At 34.7% G+C, this 20141-nt stretch overlaps 1 protein-coding gene across 4 annotated transcripts in view; it reads left to right on the plus strand.

Moving 5' to 3' along the window:
- Window positions 1-20141, plus strand: part of KIAA0825 (KIAA0825 ortholog) — a 216769-nt gene that overhangs the window by 29519 nt on the left and 167109 nt on the right. For 2 of the 4 annotated variants that reach the window (XM_015849690.3, XM_085527891.1), the window contains exons 2-4: window positions 2128-2267; window positions 11330-11498; window positions 15179-15848. In XM_015849690.3, the coding sequence (XP_015705176.2) occupies window positions 2137-2267; window positions 11330-11498; window positions 15179-15848 (970 nt within the window). In that variant the 5' untranslated portion in view covers window positions 2128-2136. Of the gene's footprint in view, window positions 1-2127; window positions 2268-11329; window positions 11499-15178; window positions 15849-20141 lie in introns of those variants that run through there. The other 2 variants (XM_015849691.3, XM_085527893.1) reach the window with 2 other exon arrangements.

The raw sequence follows: 20141 nt of genomic DNA on the forward strand, positions 1-20141 counted from the left end.
GAAAACTAGGCTGTCATGTTTACAAGGTGATTTTTTTTTTACTACGATGAATTTTTTAAATAGTGAGTGGTCTCTAAACTGTACTGGTATTTTCTATGAAACTTAAGTTGTGTAAGGAAAAAATAAGGAATAAATTTATATGAAATTCTGATTGCATAGCTATTTTATGAAAACTTTTAATCATTCAAAGGTGTGATTTTTCTTCATTACATGCGTGTACTATCATGAACTAATCATTGACTATTCTTTGAGAACAGTTAGACAAAAGATGGGTTTGATTTGCAAATATTGAATGGAGCTAGTGTCTTTATAAACTCTGAAGTAATTCTTAAGAGAAAAGGATTTGGTCTGATTGACCATGCCTGAATATAAATAGTATCATATATGAATAAGCAACTTTATTTTCAGTGTTCATTTTATCTCTTTTTCATAAAGTGCAATTTGCTTTTTCTCCACTGATTGCAGAATTACACTGGCCTATTGCCCTTTTGCCAGAGTGGTTGATTGAAGTATTTCAGCATTTGAGATGGTGCTTTTTAACTTCTACTTTTAATTACAGTGTTTTTAATTACAGTAACATCTGTTAAGACAATTCCAAGTCTTATGTTCAAAGACTGATCCTCCTTCAGTGTGTTGTGTGATATATTTGGTTTGCATCCAGAAGGGGACAGAGATTCAGCTACGTCTGAAAATGTTGGAATTGTTATTTGCAGAGAGGTATTCTGTAGCTTCTGAGAATTTAAGAAAATGTTACATCCATTAAATGTGTATTGTTTTATGCAGTTAATTCCGATGTGCAAAATAGTATGATCCAAGGTACCTTCATGCCTTAACTTTGTTTTGAAAGACCCAAACGAGAATCAGTTCTTCAGTACATTGCCCTGAAGAAATGTTCCATTCTGCTACCTGTAGGTCTGCACTCATATTTGAGCAGACGTACTGTGGTCTTCTGTCTTTAACTGATGAGTTGGGTTTTTTTGGAGCAAACATCTTGTAGACTGTTCACTTTAGATTCATCAGTCTATTTCTATAGTAGTAGCATCTACAAGGTAAATTCCCAAAATGTGACTGGAGGCATTTCTGTGAAAAGAGAAGGGCAGCTTATCTGCTAGCAATGGTGCTTACAAATATTTATGCCATCACTTTTGGAGATACACATAACCGCTTAGCAGCTTTCTCCTCAGTCGAAGGCTTAGTCCTTTAGAGATCTCAGTATTAAATGGGAATACTCAATATTTGAGGAAAAAGTTTAAGTCTTGAAAGTATAGCAATTGAATGGTTACAGAATAGGCAGTCACAGTTTTGTTTTTCATTAAGGGCTGCTATTGATAGAAAGCATATTTTTTTAGCAAAAGTACAATGAGTCAGTATTTACAAGACAATCCAAACCATAATCCAAGGCCGTGAATACAATCCAAGGCATGGAACTCTACTCCCAAAGGACAGGCTGAGAGAACAGGGGCTGTTCAACCTGAAGAAGAGGGAGATGTGAGAGCAGACTTGCAGTAGCTACTGGGAGCTGTAAGAAGGAAGGGAACAGATATGGTCTGTGGTGAAAAAGAGAGATGGTTTCAAACTAGAAGAAGGAAGATTTAGAGTAGATATAACAAAGAAGGTTTTTACGATTAGAGTGGTGAGGCACTGGCACAGGATGCCCAGAGAGGTGATGGATGCCCCCATTCCTGGAGGCAGTCAAGATCAGGCTGGATAGGGCACTGAGCAGTGATGTGCTTAAATAACAGAAAAAAGTTAGTACTTGGAAAGAAATGCACGTATAGGAAATAAAATATTCACTAATGTGTTTATAATTTCTAGTCATTATAGTGAAAATATAATCTTAATATAATGAAGAAAACTTTTTTTTCTGGTCGATATTGAACTATTTGATTTTTTAAAAACGAAAAATGCCAGAAGCTAAATATAAATCATCTGTTTTTTACAGTTGCATCTCTGTAGAACTGAGCAGAAGCAGACAAGGTTTACTATTCAACAGTGATTTTAAATTCCCTTCATAAATGCTTCCTGTTAATAATACAAGTGTTTCAGAGGAAAAAGCATTGTAAACTTTGATACTTATATTGTGATTTTTTTCACTTACTTAACAGATTTTCTGTATGTGTTTTACAGGTTGTGAATATGGAGTGGGGAGGAGAGTATTCTCTTGATTCTTCCAATTTAGACTGTTTGTTAAATGTCCTCCCTGGAGAACTGGAGTTTCAACAGATCCTTAGTGATCTTGATGAAAAAATAAAGAAGAATTCTTCTAGGTAAAGACAGTGCTATTTCTATCCAAATCTTAGTGAAAGTACTTACATTTAGTAAGGAATGCACATTTTCTCTCTTCTTTCTTTTCTAGTTACAGGTTAAAATTCTTATATCTTTAGTAATTTGCATTTTTCACTTAAGCATTTAACAGTATTTAATAGCATTTAATTTTTATGCTATGGCCTTTCTCTGTGTGGTATTTTTAGCAATTGAATTATCTTAATCTTAGGAATTATGGCAGTAGGTGTGATATTGGAAGAAGAAAATGTGTATTCCCATGGCAGTTAATATTCCTTATTGCTATGGGAATTTTTATTCACTAAAAGCTACAGAATTCTACAGAAAAAATTAGAACTGGATCCCATAGTGTCCTTTAAGCAATTCTAATGAAAGTAGAAGATGCAAATATTTTTTTACATCTATTATTTCTTATATAATTCATTATTTTATCAATTTTAAGTATATTCATGATGCAACAGAGAATTTTATAACTAGAGTTTATTTTCAAATGTGTTTAATGGTCCATTTATTATATGATATATAGATCACTCTAAAAGTAATGCCTCCTATTTATTTCTATGGGAAATAAATAAAAGTAAAGTTTTCATGGCTTCTCTATACTTTGAAAAGTGTTGATAGTGTTTTATAGCTGCACTCTTTAGTACTGTTAGAATACTGTGAAAGATGCTCTTTCACAAATAAACTTGGAAAGAAAAAAAGAAGAAGTACAATCAGAAATATATCAAGAAGCATAATTTTGTATTAAATTTGGGCAGTGTTTACCTTTTGGCTAAGGCATTCATGCTAGAGAGTCTCAATTTCAAAGAATGCCTTCATAACAAGTGGTTTATGTAACTTTTAGTGAAGCCTACATTTGTGAGAGGTCTTTGTGTCTGTTACCAACCAGCTTCCTGAATAACAGAGATAAATCTTTGCTGTTCTTCGCTGAAAAATGATTTTGGTCATCTCTGTGTCACTGTTCCATTGTCTGTGCCAAGCTGAGGAATTTTTAAGATTTTGTTTATATTATTCTTATCTATTTTTAAAAAATATTTGATATCTGTTTATGGATGCCTTTTGATGATAGATATTCCAGGCTAGCAATAAGAGTGAAGATTTGGGTAATATGCTTTGAGTTGTGGACCACTACTCAAATCTGTACAATTTTCAAGCTGTTGGTGTTAGTGAAATGCAGATACTCGGTGTTCAGTTTGTGTCATAAAACAGTAATAACAGATGTTTCTGAAGTATGTTGCTCTTGGAAAAATTAGCATCATGTTTGGAAAATGTATAAACTAGATATTGTCAGCTCTTCAACTAGCAAAGAACTCAGATTTTGTCATTTTGCCAGCCTGAAAGTTAGAGTGATTACCATCAAGATGAGTCTGTGGAAGGCATGCCTTATTACTGTTTTTTTCAGTATGTCTTAAGTTTGTACTAACGGTTGATATACCTTCACTGTCCACTCATTTTTTAATCGTGTTTTATATCAGATAGCACTATATGTTATGCTTACCATCATCACAGTGGCAATATATTCAGATTTTTAAGAGGGTTGATTTTTCCTTTCACAATTTTAGTCATAGAATCATAGAATGATGGGTTGGAAAGGACCTTGGAGCCCACCCAATTCCAGCCCACCAGATCAGGGTCCAGGGCCCCATTCAGCCAGGCCTCAAATACCTGTGCCAGTGCCTTGCCATCCTCTGAATGAAGGCTTTACATTTCTGTGGAAATGACACTTAAGCTAGTTTCTAACTAGTTTTTACAAGGAAAATCAGAACATAGGTCTGTTGTTACCAGGTGATATTTTGCTACTGTAATATGTCAGTTTCAGAAATGGAGAGGAGTTTAAAAGAAGATGGACAGCAGCTGATGTGACTTTTAAATTAAAAAGAGTATTTTTATTGCTAATATATTAGAGGTAGCATGGAATGAAATCATTTTCAAGTTACCATTGATCTTTATAAGTGGTATGATAACAGCAGCTCTATGTGCTACAATGATACAATTGGAATACAGTCTATTTTTCATCAGATAGATTTATGATTTTATTATACCACTGAGAATAAACATAATAGTATACAGCATATATATATTTTTAAAAATAAAACATTGTGCAAGAAATTGTGATCCAAAAGTGCATAAATCACTTGAATGCTCATTTATTGCCTTCCAACTGAATAGCTTTTATAAAATTGTATGACACAACAAATCAGATCTCCTTTTCAGCACTTTGAATTACTTTGGTATTTTTGAATTGTACCAGTTCTGTTGGGCTCTATAACAAAGGGGCAAAAAAGCCATATGTGGGAAATAGTTGTATTTTAAGTTTTAAGATAGTAAGTGGTTCATGCATTCATTATTATATAGCAGAGCTCTTTTTACACCTGAATGTCAACTTTATTTTTATAGTACTTTACAAAAGCAGGTAAATATGGACTCTCAAAACCACTGTCAGTGTAGCATCAGTTTACTGTTAGCATGAAGGTGTATTCGTGATTTCATTAGGACTGCCATTTGGCTTCAGTATTTACCCTCACATCTGCTTTGATTAATCCTTGTTTTTCAGAAATGAGTTACTGGATTTTTGTTTTCTAACATAGATGCACTAGAGTTTGTTGCAGTTAATTTATTAGTAATTTGCAGAAATCAACTTTTGGCTCATGCTTACTATTGCTATACAGAAAATAAGGTGCAGGGTTTAAACCAAAGTTACCACACGTAATTTAAATATGATTTTGGCATGAAGTCTTTCTTGCATTTGATTTTTGTGTGTATAGTTTTCACTTAGGTGGATGATTGACTGCCTTGTAGTGGTGATGAAACAAGGCAGATTCAATGAGGCTGTAGGTCAGTGTGAGGAATTCCACATCTTCTTCAACAAAACAATTATTCCAATTTCAACAAAATTATTTACTAATAATTGTATTCCCTAATACAATGCAGACCATATCTTTCTGAGGCTTTTTACAAAGGCTTAATTTGACTTCAGTCCATAAACTTCAGCCTGACTGTGTAATTAGCAGTAAATTAGTCACTGGAGATTTCAGTGGTCTTTCATCACAGACTTCAGTAAAGTCAAGATTAGTAAGTGCTTAGAGCATCGTATCTTGTCCCATAACTGTTCTTACAAACTGTAATCAGTATTTCATTAACTAACAAGATCCTGAACTTGCAGACATTAAAACGGTTAGGAAGGTGCCTCAATCAGAATGTTAGTATGTTGTTTTCCAGTTCTTTTGGTTGTTAATTATAACCTCACCACTGTGCATAGAAACAATTATCAGTACTGATACTTCACAACAAAAGGATGGTAATTTCAGACAGGGTATTAAGCACTGATACATTTTCCTGCATCAGAACTGTAGTATATGTGGGCTTGTGTGTTTTAAAATTGTGAAGTGCTGCAGTGTGGGAGATGGAGAGGTCTTGTCTTTTCCAATTTTATTTGAAAAAAAATTTTTCCTCTCTGAAGATTTCAGGCAGAAGCTAAACTTCACTGTCTTATTATTCAAAAGAAGTAGAAAAATTTGGGGATCTCCCTCCAAAATCCCTAGTAGTCATTGAGTATTTCTGAGAATTTCCAAGTACAGCCAACATTAAACAAAAAATATTTACAATGGCAGCATGGAACTATTATTTGTCACAGAGAAAAACCCCGACACTCTATGTGCATAGCTTACTTGCTGTAAAAGTGCATTCCTGTAGTGTTTAACAAAAAGTATATTATTTTTCAAGGCACTAGAATAAAGTTAACGAATGTATTGTCAAAATGGTACCTGTTTAGCCACTACCAGGTACTTATTGCTAGAAAAGGATAATAGAACTAAGAAGATAATGTGATCTTATTCATATCCAGTTTGTGTTGTCTTTGTGCCTTATCATTGAGTTCAGGCAGTTGTTTCTTACCATTTCTGTAGATTTCTTGCTAGAAACTATAATAAGGAAAATGCCTATGGGAATTAAACTGTTCGAAGATCCTCTGGACAATCTTTTACTACTTGAAAATATATGACAGATCTTCTGTTGCAGGTTTCCAGTTGATGTGATTGATTTTACTTGAAATACTGTGTATCACTAGCAATCAACCTTATCAAGAAATATAAATGACAATAACATAGAAATATAAAGTTAGTACTTCTGTCTTCAGAAGATGTTGGAAATAATTATTTCATTAATTTTTAAGCAATCTAACTATTCTTAGTAAAATACATGTAAACTGATGGTAGCAACAGATCCTCATGCTTATGAAGCTCTTTAGCATAAGTAACATGAAATTTAAAGATTGTTTTGGTTTATAGCTTAGCAACTTAAATTTAACCAATCTCAATGTCATTTTATGGCTGTTCCATATTCTATATAAAATGAACTGAAACAGTGCTCTTTAGGAATTCAAAGATCATTCTTCAACTGACTGTAACACCACCAAACTTAGCTTAGACTCTAAAAAACAACCACCTCAGCTGTAAGGAGAAACCATTTCAGTGAAATCACAGTTTTACTGGCATAATCTAACAGCCTTCTATGATGGATTGACCACGTTGTTGGACAAAGGGAAGACAACTGATCTACCTGAACTTCTGCCAGGTCTTTGACATGGTCCCTCACCATAACGTTTTCCTGTGACATCTCCTAGTGACCATCATTAGAAACATGCAAAAAAATTTGTTGGGCAATACAAAGCTTGTCTAACATTGTGCCAATAAGCTGATTTTTAATAGAAACCTTAAAGTTTCTGGTTGGGTCCAGCAATGTCTTAACTTAGACATTTAAAACATTCACTAAATGCCCTGCCATACCACCAGATTTAAGAGTTTCTGAGGGTATTTTCGAAAAACAACAACAAGCAACACAGTGCATACAGAGCAAAGACACAGTTACCAATATCAAGCAGGAAGAAGACTGATTTTCCTTTAGTACTCCAAATTTTGTCTCCCTGATACAGATGGGGTTGCATACAGTCCTGGTTGTATGCTTTCTGTTGACCGCACATGATACAATGATAACTCCTGGTCCTTTCATTGCATACTGATTATCAGTTGATTTTATATGGATTTACACCTGTTCATTCAAAAATTCAGTTAATTTCAGTGAAAAAGAATTATTTGGAAAAAAATTATATGTACCCTTCTTACAATTGTAACTTTAAGAATATAGTTTATAATGCACATTAAGCACATTTTTTACTTCAAGATAATGTATTTATTTTTTTAAAAAACTTTTTTTGAAAATAGACTAATTTTCTATACTGATAGTAAATTATAAAGCTATAGATACTGGCTTGTCCAGTGAGAATGATCTTAATCCTATTTGGAGGAAGTCTTCTGTTAAAAGTGTTTGCTTTCTAAACTCAGATAATATGCATGAAACCTGTATTTTTCTCCAGAAGTATCTAAATTCCTAAACATTTAATTTTGTAATTTATGTAATTTAAAGGAGTAAGCATGCATAATTAATCATGTTCATTTAATACTAGATGTTGACAAAAATCTTAGAAGTGAGAAATACCAATATTTTTGAGATCATGTTTAGCTACAGTATGGTGTAAGCAAGCGGTATGAAAATGTTTTCGTTCAATGGAAAACAGTTTTAGTACAAACACCCTGTTTATTTTATTGAGATGGAAGAATTGAACAAAATGATTAGAATTATTATGGTTTGTACCGCAGTGTCCAATGGAATGTATCTAGCTGATTCCCTTTTCAGACTTCAGAAAAACTGCTGAAGCGTCTGGTGTTGTGAAGGCTGTAGGATTTTCATAGTCCATAGTTTCTCAAAGATAAAAGTAAAAATTGGTTTCTAACTGAAGAACATTGGCAGAGACCAACCACAGTAGTGCCTTTTACAGTGCATGTTGCCATCATCTCTTCGGTTTGATTGACTGAGACACCACAGCATGACACAATAAAAGCCTTAGTTTGTGTCCCAGGAGTCAAGGTGTATGCTTTGTTGTCCTGGGAACACGTTTCACAAGCAGAAAGAGATAAATGACAGTCTTTTACCAGGTTTAGTCCTCATGCCTGGACTGTGCTATCAAGAGCCTGACTGGGTCACATGAAGAGGAAGACTGTGTTTCATGGAAGTAATTTTTCCTGATAGTGCCCTGATAAGTCCTTACGAGCAGGTACTTCTTTCAGTCCACTTCATTTTGAAGTCAGTGATGCTCAGAGAAATCTCAAAAAGATTTTCACTTTGTCATGGTTTTGTAATTTTTTAATTTTGCTATCAGTATTCCACATCATAACATCATGTAAAGCATGGATACTTTTATTGAATGTGCAGTTCACAGAAAAAGACTACATATCCTAGAGAACATCATGGTCAGGGATAAGTCACGGGACCAGGACGCTATATAATCTTGTTCCCAGGCTGGAGTTTTCTCTCTCGAACTTCTCAGAGAGTGGGAAGCATTCCAGCCATGTCGCCTAGAGTTCACAGTAGGCCTCTCGCTTTTCGGGGACTCTTTCTCTCTCTGTTTCGTTTGATTTATTACCCTCAATTATATTATATTATATTATATCATATTGTGTTATCTTGTATTCCAATATCATATTTAGTAAAATAAGTTTTCCTCCTTAGATTGCTGCTGTTTTTATCCCACTCCCCTTTTTTCCCTTCCTTTTCGGGCCCGGGGGGGGCCCTATGGGGTGGCTCCCCCCTGTCACGGGCATAGGTAAATCTAGGTAACCCATGACACACTTCAATCTTTTGGAGACTGGTGTACAAACCACTCAAGTATTTGTAAGTGTTAATGTATTTTACTATCTTTTCTACTTACAAAATCTGGTTTCTGAACATAATGCAGCTGTAAAGTGGTATGTCTTCATCTCAGTAGAGTAGATAAGCTTTCATTTGTTGTATCTTTATGCCTACAGAAGTTATAACATAATTCATAGTGAACACAATTAAATGTGGGAAAATAAGCTGTTCCAAATGTCCTATGTGTTTCAATGAAATTGTTTGTAGAAGTTGTACAGCTTTCATTGCTATGGGAACTTTATATGTATTTCTGTTTTTCCCTTACAAAATGTTAATCATTCTGTACTTAAGTAGTACTTACAATTGTCATTGCATTCTCTGTGTACCATCAATGCATTTTATCTGCTCAGCTTGTTCATATTATCTGCTGCTATCTTCTACTGTATTGTATTTGTTTTATTCAACTTGTAAATAAAAGGAAAACACAGTCTACTGTTTATCTCTGAACATAATTTGATATGATCATTTGCTTGCTGTTTCACACTGATTTTCAGAAATGACGATTCAAACTAACAGAGTCAGTTCCCAAAAGTAAAGATGATAGTGATTTATTTTATTGCTGATGATCAGAATGTGGCAACTATTGGGAATACACTGTGCAGTGTCTATAAAAAAAATCAATTGTAAATCAATCAATAAAAGAGAGAATCTAGTAGACAGATCAAATAAATATTACTTCTACATACTGAAAGCAGTACTACACACACTGTCAAATGACAAAATATGAAAGCTGCTCCAAAAGTAATGCTTCCTATTGTGTTATACTGGCCCACAACATCAGAGGTGGATGTTGGTGGTGTGGCTGTAGAGGTTGAACCTTTCCATCAGTATCCCATTACACATTGTTGTCATGCAACAGATGGCAGCAGAGGGGCAATAGTATTTGCAGAGAATCACATTTTTCATAAATGTATGGAAAATGAATCTTTCTATTCAGATAGGTTATTCTAAAGAAAATGTTGACATTTTACTCAAGGTTATGAATTGAAGAAGTTGTAATAGTTGTATTGCATTTGTTTTTGAAAAGTAAAGGTCCCTAAGCTAGTGTTTTTGTCCTTGTTTATACACTTTGATTTGTTTCTGAGTTTCATATCCTTACTTTTCTCCCACCCTCCTTTTCTCCTCTTCATCTCCTCTTTTTTAATTTTCATGTCTCTGTTTGCAAAAACTATTCATTTTCAAGTATTAAGAGAGCATATTGAGAAAAACAAGCATGTTTCATCTATATAAAATAAAAGGGCAAGTGACAGTACAGTAGGCCTTCTTGTTTGGCTGATGTCATGAAAATAGGAAGCAACATGATCAAAAGTATCTGGCAGTGAAATGTCTGTAAACAGATGAGTGTTAACTATTGGTAATATTTCTACTACTATGTTAGTATAAATAAATTAATTTGCATCAGCTCTTATTTCCTTTATCAGCTCTAAGAATATAAATAACTACCATATAATTGTAGTGAGAATTACTTTTCATTGCAGTAAACCAAAATTTAGTCTTAGGCGATGGCACTGTTTTTTTTAAACATAGGACTTTAAATACCATTTTCCTAATGGAAACTATAATAAACATTAAGTAATTCTTCTGAGAAAAGTAGTTCTCAAAGAATGAAAAGGTATGTTGGTAGGAAATGATGTAGAATATGATTGTTTCTAGATTTTCCTATTTTGTTCTTTCTATGTAGGTGCTCATAACAATGATAAGGAAATCTTTTTAGATATAAGACTTCTGATTTTTACAAGTGGAATCACAATAATTACCATATCAACCACACATCATTTCACAGACAGGAATACTGGGGTGTGGATCAGCTACTTGCAGATGAACTGTTTTCTTTCAAATACTCTAATAACAACAAGATAAAAGATCTGATTTCTCAGCAGAAGTGACTCTAAAATCATCTACAGCATGTGCTGTGATGTGTCAGTTGGTCTTTATGAAATTGTTAATGTATCTGATGTACTGTAAAAGAACCACTGATTGCTAGAATCAAACATTCAGCTTTGTATATGGTAGTTGATTCAGTTTATATTTATTTCTTTGGCTAATTAAGCACCAAGGAGCAGATCTCAAGTTGAGCAATGTCTTACTCACCAATTTCTTTACTAAAAATTACAAGATTATTTGAGAACCTTTTCAGATATATATTTTAAGGTTAATGCTGGAATTTCAAGCCTCATTTTATGATTAATTTGTTAAGAAGAAAAAATCGGGTTACACATTAATCTGAAGTAGTTGTTCTTTTGGAATATATAGAACGCTTTCATATTTATTTATTTATTTGTTTGTTTGTTTGTTTTTCTAGCATGGAACAATGTCTCAAAGACCTGCAATCAGAAGTAAATGAAATATGTACTGATGAAATACTACAAAGCACAAATGACTGCCTTCAGTGGTTGAACAACTGCAATTTTGTTTCTCTCCGTCCTTCATCTACACAGCATGGAGAGCTGATGGAGTTCCTAAGGACTCTGGTAAAAAATTCTTTACTGAAGAGTGTACAGTTTGGGAAAGTTGATTATTATTTGAGTTGTTTTTTTCTTGTCTCGCAGCTTTGTGTCAGTCTTCACCGTGGTTAGTATAGTTCAGAAATTTTACTATAAAGTTTAGCACCATTTGCTTGTGTTTCCATTTGACCATGTCCAAACTACACAAATTTGAGGTAAAATATTTTTACTGATCATTCCACATGTTGGGCACTGCTAGGGCTGTTTTGTAAACACATGTAGATGAAAACATATGAATTTAATGTCTATGGAAGGCCTGCCATGGCTTGTTCTTCACACGTATCAATATGAATTTTGTCCCTCAGATTATTGTACTTTATGTATTATTCAACCATTAACCTCCTGCCTACTTTTTCTAATTTGAAATGTGAAAGCTATATTCATTTTTTCCAGCAAGTGCAATTGAACTTAACTTTCATTTCAGTGAAAAAAATTATGATTTTGAAAGTCATTTTTATCCAGACTTTGTATGTAAAGTTAAGAATATAGATGAGGAAGTGGAATTTTGAAAGTTGAACTGACTACACAAGTGAAGGGTGCTAACTAAGTAAATCGCAGCCTGTAGTTTTGTATGCTAACCACATGTGTGTGTGATTGTAAGGCATGCATATATACAGGTGTCTACATAAATGTAAACCTTATTCTGGATTGCTTCTTTATTGTGGTTCCATTGCAACATCTCTAGGCGAAGATTCTCTGTATTAGTAGAGGAAATCTAGTTAAAAGAAGTGCAGTATTTTTTCCTTTGGGATTTCTTCTGGATAAAGCTTAAGCTTCTTCAAATCACTTTGTTTATTTTGATTCATGAAACTGGCTGTTGATCTATTAATCACTTAGCATCCACTGAATTCATGATTTATAGCCATGGATCATTTAAGATTTTTCAAAGTATGAAGTTCTAGAAACAGCGTGTCTTTAATGTTCATGTGGTGAAGAAGTGATTTAGACCCTTTCTGACACAGATCATCAGTTCAAATGTTGCTATTAATCACCCTGCTCAAGAGTGTCAGACTGCTACTTGTCATACCTGTTCAAGACAAAATGAGAGAATTCTATGCTGACTTGCACAGTTTTTTGTTACCCCTTTTAGTCTAGTTCGATCCTTTCTTAACACCCTTAGGAAAGGTGATGGCAATGGTGGCTTACATACCTCTGCCCACTCTCTGCATTCTCATCTGTCAAGTCTATTCAAGCCATATGCCTGAACACCAGGTGGCAGCATTTGTTTGGGAAATTCCAAGATGTCTCCATCTCTAGAATACCTTGGGTACATCATATACAAAATTTGCTTTCTCGTTCCTGAGTTTCCCAAGAGTCTACAGACTTCACGTTAGTCTGGCTGTGGGCTGTAGAGGTTAGTTAAACTTTGGGAACAGTTCTCTGGTAGGCTGCTAAACAGAGAGTGTAGCGTGAGATGCCTTAAAACATTATGCTACACAGTTTGTGAGGAGAAAAACTGTGCAGCTTTGGAACTGGGACATCTCTGTTTCCAGGCTCTCAGATAATCTAGCCTGTTCTGTAGATGGGACTACAGATGAAAAATGTATATGTATTAGCATAAGCAGTCCTTCTGTAGAGAGTTTGACTCACAGTAGATAACCCTTAGCTCCATAAACACATATGTATTAAGCTGTTTCCAGTAGTATTCAGCATTAATGAGATTATTACGATTTGACCTTTCTTAACTGAGTATTTCCATCCATTGAGTTAATTACTCAGTTAACTTAATTAAAAGCTTGCAAGTGACAAATGAAGTAACATACAATATATCTTCAATAAGATTAACCTCCCTTTTGTCTCAGGACAGTTTTTCTATTTGTTATTACACCTCATCCTGTATGTTTGTTTTATTAGGGATTTCATTTAACTTCTAAGTGGTTGGAACAATTTTTTAAAAATAATGCCAAGTTTCATTTATGCAGTGGTTATTGGGCTGTATTTAGTTTTATGATTAGGATTATGATATTCTCAAGCATTTGTAAACTCATGGAAACACTAAGAGATTCTTCGTAAAGCCTAAAAGTATTCAATTATGTGAAATTCCAACATGTTTGGTATACGGTAGTTGAAAATAACTAAAAACTGAGTATGTATGTGAACATGTCTTCATTGAGTTAACTTCCACCTAAAATAATGACATTTTTAAAAATAAAAGCTTTGTGATACTGGATGTTTTTGTTAGCTTGACTGGAACTAATCTACAGTAGATAGTGGTCTACTACAAGGTAAAGTGCAAGTCTTCTCTTGTATACAGCCGATACTGATTTCCTGCGCTCAAAGGAGAGCTTTTCACACTTCTTTAAAACTGCTAGATATTAATTTGAATGTTTTACTGTTGTTTTTTCCCCTAAGAGTTCAACATTTTTCAATCATCAGGAAAAAAAAGAAAGAAAAAACAAAAAAGAAAAAAAAAAAAAAAGTTGTTTCAATAGTGAAAAATTGTGACTGAAAATATTAACAAAAAATCCAAAAGTATCACTGACACTTCTGTCCTAAATGTTTTCTCTTTAAATATTAACTTAAAATTTATATTGATCAATTGTTAGAATTAACATATTTCAGAATTATTAAAGGACTACCATACTCCAATGTTATTTGTTTCTCTCAGTTTCAGAGTGAGAGAGGAAATAAAACTAATAATTCCCTGCAAATAGAATTAACTAATTCAGTAGTTATGAGGGTGGAAGGTCACTGAGAGTTGCTTTACCCATCCATACAATGGGATAAAGCTAGGATAAAGGACATGGTAGGGAGAAAGAACTATCCTTTTGCAGTTTACAGTGACCTTTTCTTGTTGGAAGACCCAGGAGAGATGTCATGGGAGGTAAGGGAGCAAGTGAAAGGGTCTCTACACCTTGGTTCATCTAAAATTTGCCTGCTTGATTCCCGAAATCCAGAGAATCAAGAGTGCCACCTATTTCATTCAGTTTTCTTGTGACTGTGATGGGGAAATCTGTTGTTGTTTCTGTGCAGCTGAAAGACCAAGAGTTGGTCTGTACAAATGAAAGTTTGGTGGGCCTAGGGCTGTGGTCAAAGCCAGACTGCAACAGGAGGAAGCTTTTGAGTTTATCACAAGTTTTCACTTCTAGTTCTTTAAGAGGATGACATGCAGATTATTTTGTGCTTAGAAAGGACTTTCTCTCAAATGTAAGCAGATCCAGAGCACAGAAGGCAATAGTATTTATTCTTTAAATTCCTGTCTTAGTTTTATGAGCAAAACCTATTATTATCATTGCAAATGTTAATTTCATACAGTTTTGTTTCCAAGATGTGGTGTGGACCAGGACATACAGGCCCTGTCAGCTGCCAAGGCCTATCTAGTGAACTACGGTCTTTCTCAGCTTTCCTTTGAACTGTGGATAAGAACTGATTGGAAATAAATGAGTTGAGGATGCAAGAAAGACAAGAAAGATAGGGAGAAGAATATGAGTTCATTGCAATAGGTAGACAAAGAGATGGACTAAAACATAAATGCAAAGGAATACAGCCTTTGTTATTTCAGTTGTTTATAGGGCAATTAGTTTCAGTCTGTTTGCAGGTAAGATAACTAGCAATGGAAGTAATTGGTACTCTAGCACAAAGCTGTTTATTTTATTAACAGAGTTAACAAAATATTTCTAAAATACTGTCTGATTTACTTTTGTTAGCAAAGGTTGCTGAAGAATGAGCAAAACCAAGAGGAAATGATTCTTCAGTTCCTTCTGGATCTCTCTAGTCAGTGTGGTGTGTCATTTCCCTGTTCTCCAAGTGGGATGTCTTTTGAGTTTACATCTTCTCTTCATGCCATTGAGGATGATTCAACAATGGATGTGAAATCTCTCTGGGATGATGTGAGACTGCATCTTCGACGATTTTTAGTGAACAGACTGCACAGTCAAGAAGAGACAAATCCCAACGCTTCACAACAACAAACGCAGCTTAAAACTCAGTGCATACAGCAACTTCTGTTTCTTTACCCTGAATCAGAAATCTTATCAAAGTATCAAAATATGCAGAGTAAGATGGTTCGTGATCTTCTACAGAATTGTGTTTTGTCGAGCTGTGGTGAAACAAATTTTGATAAGGTCGTTCATGGCTACCAAAGTTCCATACCCACACTATGCACAATAATAAAAGAGGATTTCTATATACTAAGTGGAACTATCGATCCTTCTTCATCACTGAAGTTTATTAATGAAACTTATCTGGATACTATCACCGAAGAAATAACGGTTCTTCTTGAAAGACTTTGTGAGCTGCAGTTCAAAGAAAATGCTCTGCACATAGTTAAGGCAAACAAGATTTCAAAGAAGCATAGGAGAGCGGTTCATGCTGTGGGTTAGTAGACATAATTTATGTTCATTGCAGTTGGATATTATTTTAATGATACTATTTTTTTTTTTTTCCAACACACCTTCTTATTTCCTGCAAAGAGAGAGTGCAAAGATTATTAATTCCAGCTTTATGTTTTAAATGCACTATTGTATTTGAGGCATAGACCGTGTCAGAATTGTGATGAAACATGGCTTTAAAGCAAGGGAAAGTGTTTTATACTTGTTTGTTTAGAAACCATGATATACTTCACTGGAAAATGTCGTCATGCCTTAATCATTTTTCTTTTAGTGCAGCTTATTCCAACTGCTATATATAGTTTAGAGTAAGAACTGCTTAAATCAGATTTTAAAAAAAACCAAACCATTCCCTTCTTGTAAAATTGTGATTGGCAAAAGTTCTCTAACCATGAAATAGACACAAAATTGTAGATCAAAGCTGACCTAAAAAGATTGCTGTGCAGATTCTAATTTTAAAAATAAATAATAAGATTTCTATTTGTGCAAAAGCATTGTTAGAATTAATGAACCTGGTCATTTTTTCTTGTTCTAAAGAACTTAAGGCAGCAAAAGAACCTGTTATCAGTGTTTTAGTTCTTTCTTTTTCTCTGATGGTGAATCATAACAAGCCAATTTGTGAGAGGAGGAATCACAGCACTGCAAAAAAGTCATACAGGATGCAGCTTCTTATTGTAATTACATGAAGTTACGTAACAGAGTTTTGAGCACTTCTCTATACAGGAGTTGGTTGTTTAGAACATAGACCTCCATAAAAGTGCAGGAGACTGCAGACAGAAAAAAAAAAAAAAAAAAAAAATAGGTTATAATAATGTGAAAAATATAGAAACAGGAAATAGATCTTCGGATGGTACAAAAACAGGTGAGTGACAGCTTTAAGAAGATCCTGTGTGGGTTTCCCACGGGCAGCCCAGCACGGCTCGGTACCACAGGGCCCACCCTTCAGGCACTGCTCCACATGGGTCCACACAGGTGACAGCCCCCCCGGCCCTCCACCCCCACCACAACCTCTTCTCTCAGCCTCTAGTTCTGGCCAAGGGCTGCTCTTTGGAGGTACCTACGAGCTGTGCTGCCTACAGGTCCCATCTGCTCCTGCACCATCTCCTCTTTGGCTGCACAATGAGATCTGCTCCGTGCAGTGCCCATGTGCTGCAGGGACAGGCTGCTTCTCCATGGGCCTTCCCTCAAAAGAAATATTTAACTATGGGAGGGTTGAGGCCCTGTCACGGCTGCCCAGAGGAGCTGTAGTGCCCCATCCCTGGAGGTGCTTAGGACCAGACTGGATGGGGACCCAGGCAGCCTGAGCTGGTGGGGGGCAGCCCTGCCCACAGCACAGGGTTTGGAAATGGATGGGCTTTGAGGTCTTTTCCGACTCAAATTATACTGTGATTCTATGGTTCTATAAAGGTTGTAATTTAATCTTTCAGTCTCAAAACAACTCAAAACTACTCTAGCTATCTCCATTTTATATTTAAGGCAGGGACATTAAAGTGACTGTAAAAGTGTCTGAAAAAACACATTAACAGCTTCTGCATTAGGTGGAGGAAAAAATCTATCTTTCAGTCTTTTAAGACAGTTACTTCATATGCCTGAATATTCTTTGTCACAAGATGTATCTTTATACATTTCTGTGTCACTGCATCTATCCAGACAGATCATCAGCATATGTTTTTATTGTAAATTCAGTAGAAGAGAGAAAAATGGAAATATGCAAGGCAAGCTTTTGGAGTTGTGGGTTTAAAAAATATTTATAGTGAAGTCTAAAAAAATGTCAATTTCTTGAATCCCTTACAAGATTTTAATTTTGTTTTCCTGTGCTGACCTTCAGCCAGAGCACTAGGGATGCACAAGAGGCTGTGTGTGTATACAGCCAGCTGAGCTGATGCCAGCTGACCAAAGGGGTAGGACAATCCCTTGGCATCTTGCTCAGCAAGGAAACCTGGGGGAAAGGAGAATCAACCAAACACCAATGTGACTATGGTGAAGTTGTGGCTAGGGTAAAATAAGGGATCAAAGTTGTGAGGATTGATAGAATTTTTTTTCATTTCATTTCATTCTGTAGTGAAGTCTATTATATCTAAATAATTGGAATTATTTAAAAAATATACTTGTATCATTACTGAAGCAATTGTTATCAAACACTTAATTGAATGAGAGCTCATATGTGAAGAGTCTTTCTGGTAGGAAATTTCTGTCCTTGAAATGTTTGGCTGTACAAGATTTGTACTATGCCTATTCAAGGAAAAACATATTTTCCCATGGAACTCAAGTGTTTACAAGGCAGTTTACATGGAAATAACTACATGGGATAAAATTCTACAGAATACAATTTGGGGATGTTTATACAGATTCTTAGTGTCAGGTCGTTTCTCTGTCTAGGAACTGTTATTAAATTCTGATTAGACAAAGGATACTTTAACTAGCCTTCCACAATTAATAATTGAAGTCTGTATTTATACGTAGTTTAAAGTGAAAGATAATTTTAGTAGGTTGTCTTGGCAATGGTGCCCAGTTTGCTAAGTATTAAACAGCAAAACCAAACATGCTGGAGCGTGCTCAGAAGATGGTAAGGCTGTTTTTTCTTCTTAGCTGAAAGGCAGTTCTACCAATGTTTTGTATTTTTTGATGCATGTTGTCTCTGCCCTTTGGGAACCACCAAACCAACACATTTCAAAACAGCAAAATAATTTAATCTAAGACATTCAATTGGGACTGTTATCCCAGAGGTGAGAAAAAGCTTTGTGTTTGCTTAGTCCACCCTCAGGGAAATGTGATTTTTTTTTCCCTGGGAAACTACTGTAATTGATCCTCCTGTATAGGAGAGAAAAATAAATAAATAACAGAAAATAATGAAACAATGCGAAAATATCAGATAAATTTATATAGAAGACCTACTTCTGACTGGAAAATAAAGGTAAGAGGTTTTAACAGAGTCATAAATGTTAAAAAAGTTTCATGTATAACAATCTGTTTATTAAATAAGGAGTTTCTTTTGTGTTCAATTTGAAGTGTTATTTGTTGACTACTGTAATTAGCATGTATCCATTTGAGGATTGAGGATGAGGATGTTTTGAGAGTGCAGCTGGCAGAACAGTGTTTGAAAAGAGGCAATGCCTTGCATCACTCCACCTTTCATGGAGGCAGATGGTTTTGTTTTATAGCTCAGTCCTATTTCTAGGTAAATCGGTGCCCCTAAAAAAAAAATGTTAACCATGCAGGATATAGCCAATAGTATTTAGCTACCTATGCTAATGTAACAAATTTTCATCTAACGTGAGCCCTCCTCATTGAAGTTTTTGGAAATAATATCCAAGGGAGGTTCCTTCTGCCCTGGGTTCCCCTGAAATATTTTTGTCTTGTATTTTTGATGTATTTTGTCATACTAATCGTATATTTCTTTCAGAAGCTTGTGTAATGTTATGGTGTTTCATAATGATACTAAAAATGTTATCCATTTGTTAACATAAATAGCATGTAATTAATCATGCAAGCAGGTGTTTTTTAGCCTATCTGCTGTGTTTTTTTGCTTCAGATACCGATGTGATATTTCTCAGAATTTACTTGTGATAAGTCTGTTAAATATGGATTATAATTCTACCTTCTGAATCTTTTTTGTGTTTCTTTGCTTACAAAAATGTTAATCTAGTTTAATCAGGATTTGCTGGCAGATCTTAATCCTTCAGCTTTTAGATGAAGAAATAGGCAGTCTTAACAGAGATAAAATGTCAGCCAAAGAAACTTAAAACCCACAATATTGTACACATCTAATGTACTACTGCAAGTGTATTTTATCTATATAGATTTTGTATGCACAAAGAGAGAGAGAAAATTCTTATGTGGACTAATCCATCTATCTTTAAATTTCTTTTGGCTAAAATTTTGGTTAAAATTAGATATAATTCAGAAGCCTTTCTTTTTTTCTTTCTTTTTTTTTTTTTTCTCTCACATGTTCAAATTCACTGCCTTATTATTTTCATTTGGTAGTAAGATTCCCAGAGACCCTTAAAGTGAATAGGAATGCTAATATGAAAATACTTACCCCTGGGGGATACACTTTTAATATTTGAACCATTAATAACTTTTAGAATCTTAGATTAGATTTTTTATAAAAATGCGTTCCAGTGTTCATTAAAATCAGTAGCTATTTTTGTGAAAACAGTACTGAAAAGTGAGGGTAAACTAAAGCAGTGAATGTTGGTCTAAGAATGTTTTTAGAAACAAAGTAGTTAAACCACCTTCGTTGCTGTATTTTATTATTCAGACTTAATATTTTTACCTGAAT

The sequence above is a fragment of the Coturnix japonica genome, chromosome Z, assembly GCF_054131305.1.
Source record: "Coturnix japonica strain WE chromosome Z, WE-NBRP24, whole genome shotgun sequence".
In the NCBI taxonomy this organism is placed as follows: domain Eukaryota; kingdom Metazoa; phylum Chordata; class Aves; order Galliformes; family Phasianidae; genus Coturnix; species Coturnix japonica.